General features: G+C 42.2%; 1 protein-coding gene and 1 long non-coding RNA gene across 10 annotated transcripts in view; one reads left to right on the top strand and one right to left on the bottom strand.

Moving 5' to 3' along the window:
* The window catches only part of LOC139268818 (uncharacterized), a 100530-nt gene extending 95053 nt beyond the window's left edge, over positions 1-5477 (bottom strand). For both annotated transcript variants that reach the window (XR_011594116.1, XR_011594117.1), the window contains exon 1: positions 5395-5477. This is a non-coding gene — a long non-coding RNA (uncharacterized lncRNA). The remainder of the gene's footprint in view (positions 1-5394) is intronic.
* Positions 1-12122, top strand: part of rab36 (RAB36, member RAS oncogene family) — a 188156-nt gene that overhangs the window by 102524 nt on the left and 73510 nt on the right. For 4 of the 8 annotated variants that reach the window (XM_070887539.1, XM_070887532.1, XM_070887537.1 and 1 more), the window contains one exon: positions 6925-7029. In XM_070887539.1, coding sequence (XP_070743640.1) covers positions 6925-7029 — 105 coding nt within the window. The other 4 variants (XM_070887534.1, XM_070887535.1, XM_070887536.1 and 1 more) reach the window with 4 other exon arrangements.

Here is a 12122-nt window from a genome sequence, read left to right as displayed (position 1 = left end):
AGGCAGCGAATTCCACAGATTTACAACCCTCTGAGAGAAGAAATTCCTCCCCATCTCAGTTTTAAATGGGTGGTCCCTTATTCTAAGATTATGCCCCCTAGTTCTAGTCTCCCCTATCAGTGGAAACATCCTCTCTGCATTCACCTTGTTAAGCCGCCTCATAATCTTATACGTTTTGATAAGATCACCTCTCATTCTTCTGAATTCCAATGAGTAGAGGCCCAACCTTCTCAACCTTTCCTCATAAGTCAACCCCCTCATCTCCGGAATCAACCTAGTGAACCTTCTCTGAACTGCCTCCAAAGCAAGTATATCTTTTCTTAAATATGGAAACCAGTATTCCAGGTGTGGCCTCACCAATACCCTGTAGCAAGACTTCCCTGCTTTTATACTCCATCCCCTTTGCAATAAAGGCCAAGATTCCATTGGCCTTCCTGATCACTTGCTGTACCTGCATACTAACCGTTTGTGTTTCATGCACCAGGACCCCCAGGTCCTGCTGTACTGCAGCACTATGCAATTTTTCTCCACTTAAATAATAACGCTCTTTGATTTTTTTCTGCCAAAGTGCATAACCTCACACTTTCCAACATTATACTCCATCTGCCAAATTTTTACCCACTCACTTAGCCTGTCTATGTCCTTTTGCAGGTTTTTTGTGTCCTCCTCACACATTGCTTTTCCTCCCATCTTCGTATCATCAGCAAACTTGGCTTTGTTACACTCGATCCCTTCATCCAAATCGTTAATATAGATTGTAAATAGTTGGGATCCCAGCACTGATCCCTGCAGCACCCCACTAGTTACTGATTGCCAACCCGAGAATGAACCATTTATCCCGACTCTCTGTTTTCTTTGAGTTAACCAATCCTCTATCCGTGAACTTTTATCTTGTGCAGTACCCTTTTATGTGGCACCTGGAAGTCCAAATACACCATATCCACTGGTTCCCCTTTATCCACCCTGTTCGTTACAGATCAAGTATAACTGTCTCACACAGAGGGAAGGGAATGGACATATCAGGTGTAAGGATCTGATAGAATAGTGGTAGTGTTACTGAACTAGTAATCTAGAGGCCTGGCCTAATGATTCAGAGACGTGAGTTCAAATTCCCACCATGACAGCTGGGGAATTTAAATTCAATTAAATAAATCTGGAATACAAAGCTAGTATCAGTAATGGTGATCATGAAACTGCCGGATTGTTGTTAAAAAAAAAAAATCTGACTCACTAATGTCCTTCAGGGAAGGAAATCAGCCATCCTTACCCGGTCTGGTCTATATGTGACCCCAGACCTACAGCAATGTGGTTGACTCTTAACTGCCCTCTGAAATGCCCGCATGCAATGAATACATTTTTTTAAGCTATCTCAAAAACGAGGAAAAGTGAATGTTTGGCATGGATTGTTCAGGAGGTAATCAAAGCAGATAACATTAGTAATTTTAAAAGAAAGTTGCGCAGTCATTTAATCTGGGGCTGGTCTGAGGGACCGAAATGGTCACTCCCATTCCTGTACATTCCTATGCTCCTTCCTGCCTTTGTTCAGCTAACTTTTTTTGTGTCCCCCGATCTGGCACCAGTAACCTGACCTCCCATGACAACCTTGTAAGCATGTTGAGCTTGGCCGTGCTTGTGCTGTGACAAAAAGTTGTGCCATGATGCCAGCATGCATGATACAGGTAGCGCTTTTGCATCTGTTTGGAGATCTGCAACTTTAAAAAAATCAAAGCAAATTATTTTTAAAATTTCAATAATCTTGTATATATTACCAAGTCTGCACACATTCAGAAAATTTGGGAACTATTTTCTAGAGATAGAAAACAAGAGAGCAAATCTACAGCACAGCATATAAACAAAAAGCACTGATACACTAAGGTGGGTTTCTCATTACTCTGCAAAATCTGGGACGGTAAGACAAAAGTGCCTCAGATCCTTCTGTCTTTAGAATCGGGGTTCGAACTCAGTGCTGGCAGGTAGGTTCAAACCCTCTCTCTGAAAGGCTCCAAATGGGGTGAGTGCCTTATTGATAGTTTAATGCATTTCCCCACCTCAATTATTACTTCCTCTCAGATGCCGATGTACTAGCTTTCAAGCACATCCCTAATTGGAGGAGGAGACCATGGATAATGTGATCTGCCATGAACACAATTTGTTTGGATTGAGCACAACAAGAGAAATTAGTCTTTTGTGTTTATTAGTTTCTCACTTTGGTTCTGCAATTATCAATGTGTTTGCTTGCAACAATGCAGTAAACAATCTGAAATAAAAGACACAGAGAGCAATCCATCTCTTGACAGCTATAGCTGTTCTCCAAAACAAACTAAATGACCTCATGGAAAAAGTGTGCAACTCACGATAACCCTTAAAGCAATCCATATTATGATTCCATGCTAATTTCAAGAGACAGAATCTCCTTTGTTAACCCACGTTTGACAGAATTTAAAACTTCAGCAATTCACCTTGCATAGAATTTTCAAACATAACCAAATAGTTCAGGTTTATTCAATAAATTAATTTAAAGGAAGTAACAGGGTGCGTAACTTAGATATGGTCCTACTTCTTTCCCTGGTTTCAATCCTTTATTTGCTCCATATTTGTCCTCACTCATCTTGAATAATTCATTTATGTTTTCCAGTTCTTGCTAGAGTTAATCATTTGTGAACTCCAGGTTAATCAGTTATGTACTGCACTGCAGAGTGAAGTCAACAATAGTTCCTCGCTGTGAATTCTTCATTGAGTCAGCCATTGGGCGAGTCAATGTGCGCCAAATGAATGCCATTTGCATCAACTCCTCAGAGCCAGTTCACAGATATAGGCATAGTTTTGAGATAGAAAGTACAGAGGAGATCTTAAAAAAAGGGGAATAAGAGAGGCAAAGAGAGAGTATGAGAATAGATTAGCGGCTAACATAAAAGAGACGCCAAAAGTCTTTTATAAACACATAAATAGTAAAAAGGTCATCAAAGGAAGGGTGGAGCCTATTCAGGGCCAGAAAGGAGATCTTCTTGTGGTGGTAGAGGGCATGGCTGAAGTACTAAATTAATACTTTGCATCTGTTTTCACTAGAGAAGAGATGCTGCCAATCAATGTTCCCTCTAATTGTTTTTGGGTGCGCGGCCCATTAAAATTTCCTGCATGCACGGTTTTCCCATTTAAAAGTTGGTGAGCCGGCCTTTGCGGGACCTCCAGACCCAGGAACATTGCTGCCAAGGTAACAGCAAAGTAGAAGGCAATAGCAATATTGGATAGGATAAAAATAGATAAAGAGGATGTACTTAAATGGTTGGCAGTCCTCAAAGTAGAAAAGTCACTCAGTCCGGATGGGTGCATACTATGTAACTGAGGGAAATAAGGTTGGAAATTACGAAGACTTTTGCGACAATCTTCCAATCCTCCTTGAATATGGGGGTGGTGCCAGAGTACTGGAGGATTCCAAATGTTACATGCCTGTTCAAAAAAGGGGATCGGGATAAACCTGGCAACTACAGGCCAGCCTGCCTAACCTCAGTGGTGGAGAAACTTTTAGAGACAATTATCCGGGACAAAATTAATTGCCATTTGGAAAATGATAGGCTAATAAATGAATGTCAGCACGGATTTGTTAAAGGCAAATTCTGTTTGACTAACTTGATCGAGTTCTTTGATGAAGTAACAGAGAGGGTTGATGAGGATATATGGGCTTTCAAAAGGAGTTTGAGAAAGTACCACATTCTTGTGAGAAAGATTAAAGCCCATGGGACTAAAGTGGCTAAAGTACAAAATTGGCTAAGGACTAGACAGCAGAGAATAGTGTGGAACGATTGTTTTTCCGGCTGGAGGGAAGTATACTGTGGTGTTCGCCAGGAGCCATTATTAGGACCACTGCTCTTTTTGATATATATTAATGACCTGGACTTGGGTATACAGGGCACAATTTCAAAATTTGCAGATGATACAACATTTGGAAATGTAGTAAACAATGAAAAGGATACTAACAGATTTAGGAGGACAGAGACAGACTGATGAAATAGGCAGACACATGGTGGATGAAATTTAATGTAGAGAAGTGATATATTTTGGTAGGAAGAATGAGGAGAGACAATGTGAACTAAATGGTACAAATTAAAAAAGTTTGCCAGGACAGAGAGACCTGGGGGCATAGCGTATGTACATAAATTTCTGAAATTCTCCTCAGAGCAGAGAAGTTTAAAAGGAGATTTGATAGAGGTGTTCAAAATCAATACCCAGCAGTTATAATGGGTCGAATGGCCTCCTTCTGTGTTGTATCATTCAATAATTCTATGGTAAGGTGATCTGTCAGTGCATCTCAGTAAATGATTGGTGCGTGACATGGAGGAAACATAAAAATGGGTATGTTGCTTCTTGGCTGTGAAAGCTGGTGGGTGTAATGTCTTTCACTGCTGGTCTGTACCCAGCAACTATCTTGTTGCGAAAGTGTCAACTTAGTGCTGGTGTAAATGCGGCACCAATTTGACACTATAACATCAGAATGTAGTAATTCCTCTGGAGTCAGTATCCCTGCTCTACTTACTGCATAATCTTCCAAATAACTGGGTCAAACTGCATTCACATCGTGCCAGCTCCACTAATATATCAACAGCCAACACAACATAAATGATCTTCAGTCAATCTAGTTACTTACACAAATTTGAAGCCTCTTGGGCTAGCAGACTCATGCCTGTAATTAATTTGGACATGTGGGCAATCGGATGAAGTGCACTAAGCGAGTTGAGTATTCTGGTTATGGGAGCTCTGAGTTTCAGAGGAACTGAAATGCCAGGTGAGGATAACATGACAGATGTGAGTGAAGCAGCATTTAGCAGTGTTAATTCCACTTCACCAATATAGTACTTATTAACAGTATAAGTGCGAATGAGCTGTCTGGGGTAATATGTTGATGGAAAGTGATGCTTTGGGTTGAATAGAATGTCAGGCATTGAATCCAATGGGCCTGATATTGTTAAACCATAAAATGTACCCACATTCAGCACCGTGTTCCCTGTAATTTATTTTGGTTCACGGGCGCTTTAACTGGCTGCGCGGCCCATTCTATTTTTTGTGATGCGCGATTATTTCCTTTGTAAAGGCGGTGAGCAGCTTGCGTGGGACCTCCAGACTGCTGCATGGTCGCACAGCTTAATAGGAACGTTGGTTCACAGTCGAGGTTCATTTCAGGACTGCAGTTTATCTACACGCATTGCTGACCTCTGCTCTTTGTCACATACTTCTGGCTCAGTCATTGGCAGGAACCTCTTCTAGGAACACTTGGATGAACTTTATGGTTTAATATGGTCTACAGACAAGGGTAATGTAGCCAACATAATGGGGCAGAAATTCCAAGGAGGATTTCCTGCGGGCAAATCAATAAAAAATAGAAATAAAATTCACGCTTACCTGAAGCTGCTGCGCCCACTGTAACTCCCGATCCACAGGCCTCCTCTCCCTGCAACACGCAGCGCGTGCATGTCGGGACGTCCGCAGGAGTCACTTGTGCCTGGACAACCAATCACAGGTAAGTATTTTCTCATTCATTGTAACGAAACTCCTATTACAATGAATAAGAAAACCCCCAAAACTCACAAAAAATACATAAAACATTTAAAAAACACCTCACACAATAAACTAATAGAAATTAAAAATGTTACACATGTTTTTTAAAGAAAGTTAGGGTTAGGGTTTAAAATAACATTATCTGAGTGGGCAGGGTTTTAACAGAAATGTGTTTTTTAAAATTTTTATTTTAATCATGTTTTTCCTATATTTTTAAACTCTTATGCCTCTAAAAGTAGGCTATGCGCCTTCTTTTTCAGGCGCAAAAATTTTGAGGACATTTGCCGTTCAAAATATGGATAAATAGCCCAAACCTCCACGTACACATGTCCTTGCTCCCGATCTGCGGACAGATTGGAAAAGCCGGTTTTCAGCGCATGTGCATTGCGCGCTGGAAACCGGCTTTTCCGAAGCCTTCCTGAGTCCGTTGAAACTTCATATGGGCCCGGGACGTCAGAAATTCTGCCCGAATATATTTGGATTTTTCAAAAGGTCTTCGATAAGGTGAGATGAAGAAGGGTGGGAGGAGACTCATGTGGAATAGCCCGTTTCTCTGCTGTAAATACTATGTAATATAAATGCATCCAGACCCAATGGATTCAGTGCTGAGGACACCAAGAATTATTAATCAGACTGTGTCTTATCGTAAAATCTCACAGCACAGAAGGAATCCATTCGGCCTAGTGTCCCTATGTCGGCTCTTTGAACGAGTTATCCAATTTGCCCTAGCTGAAATCAAAATAATGCAAACCGAGTAATATGGCCCGGCATCTTCGTGGCCCAGGACTTGCATTTACCAACACGATCGATCTTTCTCCAGATATTGGTAGCTTTTGCTCAAAAGATATGAAGCTGGTTATCTTAATTTGTCATTAAACACATGCTGCAATCTCCAAATGGGAGAAACTGAGGGGGGGGGGGGGGGCTTGGAATAATGCAGTGAAGGATTTTGAAGGAGTTGAGAAAACCCAGAAGAGTCTCTTTAAGCAAGCCCCTCCTATCCTGATGTCAGTGTTAGAAGCCAGAGACGCTGGTTGCCATAGAAGCTGCCAACAGGCGGCCGTGCCGAGAGCCGGTGAGCGGTGAGCGCCGGGCTGCGCAGTGCGGTGCCGGTGACCCGGTGAGCGCCGGGCGGTGCGATGAGATGACCCGGTGAGCGCCGGGCGGTGCGGTGACCCGGTGAGCGGTGAGCGCCGGGCGGTGCGGTGCCGAATGCCGCACACAATGACTTGTTACGTCAGTACAAAGTGAGTCGGTGCCCTGGCTGTGGAAGGTGGGAGTTGGTGTGTCCCCTGCAATCCGCAGCCTCTTGTGATCGCGGTCCGCACTCTCAGTCTGCTGCTTGCTCTAAAGTCTTTCTTTGATTTAATGCAGGAAATAATCGGAGGAATTTCAGGCGGAGAAGAGGAAAGGATGAATAACGGTGCCTTCCATGCCCCACCTGTCAGCAGAGACCGGGTGATCTCCAGATTCCCCAAGGTCTGTCTTTAACACTTTTGCTTCCTCGCTCACACAGTTTGCCCGGTGCGGGAGATGGCGTGCTTTTGGTCGAGGAACCGGGCTGTTATGGGTTGGAATCTTAATGTTACACGGTGATAGCTGGGGGGTTCTCTTTCGCTTCGAACACCAGCCAAGGAGACAGGAGAAGCTAGAAACTGGGGTAGTGCCGGCTATAAGGTGCTTCAGTCATCCAGGGTGGCTGAGAGTTGACACTGGAGCGGTGCAGTTGTTGTGTTTTTGGGGATGAACCGGCTGATTTTATTTCGATTGAAGGCTCAGTAAGACTGAAGTGGGTTGTCAGGAGTTGTTGATTCCATTTACTCCTCCCGCCCCCTCGACATTCCTATCATTCCAAAACAGTTATCATTAGCAACCACTAAACTATTGGCCTACAGTGGTAAGTGGTGTAACTTGGTTCTGACCACTTCAGATCTTACACTTTTCGACGAAACTGGTTTTCGACTGATCTGTCCTGAGTTTTTGAAAAATAAAACTTGAGCTGCAAACGTCTTTTTTTACAACAGAATTACATGTTTTTAGTTCTGTAGATAATCGAGATGTGGTACAGATTCTCAGAGAAAGTAGTTGTTTGCTGATCAATTAAAAGGAGTTGAATCAATATCAGCTAATAAGGGGGATTGAGGGTGATAGACATGATTAGCATTGCTTGATTTATATTCATGGAATTAGGGCAAGGAACTTCCTCACAGTCTTTTATATGATAGTAGCAAAGCAAAGAAAATCTCAGTAAGTCAGATTGTGAGGGGACTGCACAATCCAATAATCACACCTGGTCTTTGGATGGAGAAGGCTGGATGGATCCAGCGGCCTCTTCTCGTTCTAGACTTGCTTACAATGGGAGACATTACACTTTAATGAACTGTCGGCTTCAGCAAAGGAAACATCATAAATCCAGTCCAGCCATTATTTTGCTTCCTTCCTTGCCTGGTCTTGGATCAGTTAAAACATTGCAAATCGAGTTACACCCCACTTATACTCTCAACCACAGTGTTGTACCCTAATACAGTCGAGTGGGTTCACCAACAGGGAGGGAATTAAATATGGCCACTGCACTCAGTCATTTTAAGGAAGGGAGTGGAATTAAATGAATGGGGGAATTGGCAAAAAAAACAAGCTGTATCATATGTATATGATGCACGTGCAGATTCCACCCACCCTCACATTTATCCTTAACTTTAGGAGACCAAGAGGTGCATTATTTAAGGTAATTCCTGATTAAACTACTGACAGGGTAATTGGCACGCAAGCACAAAGGTTTGGGGCAGGGGAAGCCACGTTAATAGGCTGCTGCAATTCCATTGGCGGACTTACCGGTCTCTATACTGGCTAGTATCTTCAGGTAAGGCATTGGAGTCAAAAGGCGTTTGAGGAAGTCAAGTCCCGAGATAGGGTGAGATAGGATACTCGAAGGATGAACTTGATGGAATGAATGGCCTTTTCTCACCCATCTCTTTCCCTTATGTTCTTAGAATTCTATATTTAGAAAACATGAAATTTGTTGCAGGGCTGTGAGTGCTGAGGGGGGAGAGGGGAGGCATTTATTCTGGAATCTTGTGCTATTTGCATTGGCAGGTGGCAGCTAAATGACCACGGATGTCATTAACAGTGAGCGGTATTTGCCGGCTCCACAGAACGTACCCCCAACGTCAGAACCCCACTGGCCGTGACCACCTGCCATTATTCAGAATGTTGTAGTGCGCCAGAATCTCAGATTTAGCAGGTTTCACAATCAGTTAATGTTGGGTTTACAGAGGAGCGGGTACTGCACAGCCTCCCGCACTCGCAGCATCCCGGCTCTGTGACTCCATCAATGGGAATGCAGGTGCTTCCAGTTTTGTAATAACAATAGCTACTTGTTTTTAGCATAGTAAAACATCCCAAGGCGCTTCACAGGAATGTTACAAAACAAGATTTGACACCGAGCCACATCAGGAGAAATTAGGGCAGGTGATCAAAAGCTTGGTCAAAGAGCCAGGTTTTAAGGAGCGTCTTAAAGGAGGAAAGCAAGGTAGAGAGGCGGAGAGGATTAGGCAGGGAGTTCCAGAGCTTGGGGCCTAGGCAGCTGAAGGCACGACCACCACTGGTTGAGCGATTAACATCAGGGATAGTTGAAATCAATAGATACATTGGGCCAGAAATTGCTGGGAAGTCGCACCGTGAGAATGACGCATTAATGTTGCGCCCTATTATTAATTCATAAAATATCCAACAATTTGAGGAGTAAAAGAGATAGGTCATTTGTTCCGATCCTCCGCAAACTGCTGGGCGGTTTTCTCTGCTGTTTGCCTCTCCAAAGCTGACAAAAGTCCCTTCGCGCTGTGAGGCTCCCCATTAAACTTAATGCTAATCGCAAAATTGCTGGATTTATGATATTCCGAATTATTTGCACCACAGCCATTTAGGCTGGTAATTAATGTCACAGAGGACCCTGGTAATGACGTGATTTATGGTCCTACCATGAAACCCAACCTTGGAGGCCGATGAAGGGAATAATGGAGCTGTGGAGTCTCATTCCAGCAGGTAGTGAATTGTTCCTAGAGGTTTTTTTAATCCTTTTTATTTGTCTTGACAGTATTATTGTGTCAGTCTTGCCATTCACATTCCTGTTAGTGTCGGAAGGCAATGGTTTTCAGGATGCAAAGTTGCTTTGACGCTCGGCAGAGGATTACTCAATCAAATGCAAACTAGATGGATTTCTTTCAGAAAATTACATTTTGGGATACAGTATATGAATAAATTGAGACATGATGTGGTAATTGTAGCAGTTGACTTTGGAGCTATCCAAACTCTCCACCATTGGGGTTTTCCCTGTGTCATGTCTGGGTCTGTTATCGACCCATTGATAGAGATTGATTGTTATGATTAGTCAACAACTCTATTGTCATTGTATCATGCGATTATCAGGATGGTCGAAGGTGAAGTAGATGGACCATGGTCTTTTTTCATCTTGCAATTGTTATGTTCCTATAAAAGCAGTACAATGGTGTACCCACTAGGTGTTCCACTGTTCCTGATCTTGATGGATGGGAACACGGGTTCTATACCTTATGGGTCAAGAGTGTTAGTACATTCTGCACACCTACCCTGCCATTCACTCATTCATTTCTCAGGGACCAATACAACAATTCTCAAACATAACTGGGTTACAATGTCCTCTTCTTCTACTTATTCTTTAAACATTTTTTCTTACATTTCCTTCCTGTCTTTTTTTTCTCTCTCTCTTAATCCACTCTCTTTACCCTCTTTATTCCCCTTTCTGTCTCTTTATTTTGTTTGACTGTAATTCACTCTTTCTTTCTCCGTCTTTTGCTCTGTTTCGTTCTCTATTCTTTTCTTTCATTGATTAAGCCATTGGGCAAGGCTATCACAAGGTGCGACATTGGCATCGCTGCGCAGTTATCGGATCGACATTCCAGCAATTTGCGGCTCAAATGTAGTGCGCTGTTAATGGTGAGCATAAAATTCCAATTGATGCCATTTGCCGCCAAACTCTCCTTTGCAGCAATCTTTGGCTCATTATATATAAAAAGTTACAGTCACCATGGTTACAGAGGGTAAATACGTTTCATTCATTTATTTATTTTTATTTTTAGCAATTGTGACAAATTTTCTAGATCTTTAACATTTGGTGTGCAAGACCCTCAGGCTAAATTTATACTCTCTCTTTTCCCTTTCTTGAAATCTCCTCCACTAGTAAACATTATTTCTTTTAAAAAAATCTAAGAGAGTGTTTAGGAATCGTGTGCCATAGGCGTTTATTTGAAACCGTAGATTGAGCTCTCTTCCATCTTAGACGCATCAAGAGGAAGGCGATTGCTGACCATTATCTACCCAAGAATATTCAGAACGAATTGATTGAGATGATTGGAAATCGTGTTAAACAAGTCCATAGTACAAGATATACTTTGCCGTGATTGTGGACTGCACTCCAGATGTTAGTCACACCGAACAACGCTCTCTGTCTTTGTGTATAGTTACCTATTGCAAACATGCCTTTTCACAATGGTACGTGTGCAGATTTGACCCCAGATTACGTGGGTAGTATCTAGTATTAATGTAACGTAAAATCGGATGGGGTGTGAAACAGGAATCCAACCCGAGACCTGCCGGACGGGTTCGGTTACAATTACCCGCTCAGTGTCTAAACGTATTTGTGTCCATATCCCACCACGCTGATGGACCGTAGCTGAAGATACAGCACCAAAAGATGACATGTATGGCTAATTAATTACCGGCAGTTTAACATTTGGGAGCCTAGTGTTTGGGAGATGCCTACAAACCACCCTGTATCCATGGCAAACTTGTAGTGGAGAAAAGAACGGTTGGTATCTCTTGTGGTCTAAGTAATGTGGGAGCAAAATGTGATACCCTTAAACCAGTCTGTCTGGTAGTTGAAAGAAAGAACCTGTATTTTTATAGTTACTTTCACATCCTCAGGACACCTCAAATTGCTTTTTAACTAGATATGTAGGTATGTATGTCTAGCCACGGTTTGAACTTTTCACAATCCTCGCATTTAGGTACATTGAAATTGCTGTGCTGTTTTGCCCGCGACTGTGAATTTGCCTTACAGTCTTCAGTAAATGTCTGAACACCAGTGAAATGTGCCCCCAAGTTGTGTTTTAGAGGCCAGTATTTGAGGAAAAGCATAATCGTAACCCCATTCACACAGAGTCATACTTAATTACATTACTAATGCAATGTAAACTAATTTTAGAAGTTCATTCATCCTGTAAATTAATTGCTTTTTAAAAACAATTACTTATAAAATAGGCCCAATGGAAATATTTTAAGGATTCTTGCTTTCAGTACCTTTTTTAAAAGCCAAACCTACAAAACAGCATGTACACTGTTATTCTGCAATGTTCCAGGACTTAAGAGAATGTGTACGTTCTTGTGACATTCAATAATAACTGACTTCCCCCCCCCCCCCGCAAAACTATTTAAACAATTACAAAGAATTATCAGAAAATGTAACACCCATTTTGTTTGATTATAGTTATTTTTGTTTAAACTGTGAGTGCTAATGACGTTAGTGGGAAAGAAGACTT

Source organism: Pristiophorus japonicus, chromosome 8, assembly GCF_044704955.1.
Source record: "Pristiophorus japonicus isolate sPriJap1 chromosome 8, sPriJap1.hap1, whole genome shotgun sequence".
In the NCBI taxonomy this organism is placed as follows: Eukaryota; Metazoa; Chordata; class Chondrichthyes; family Pristiophoridae; genus Pristiophorus; species Pristiophorus japonicus.
The sequence above is the reverse complement of the archived record's forward strand: the minus strand, read 5'-3'. Positions and strand labels throughout refer to the sequence as shown.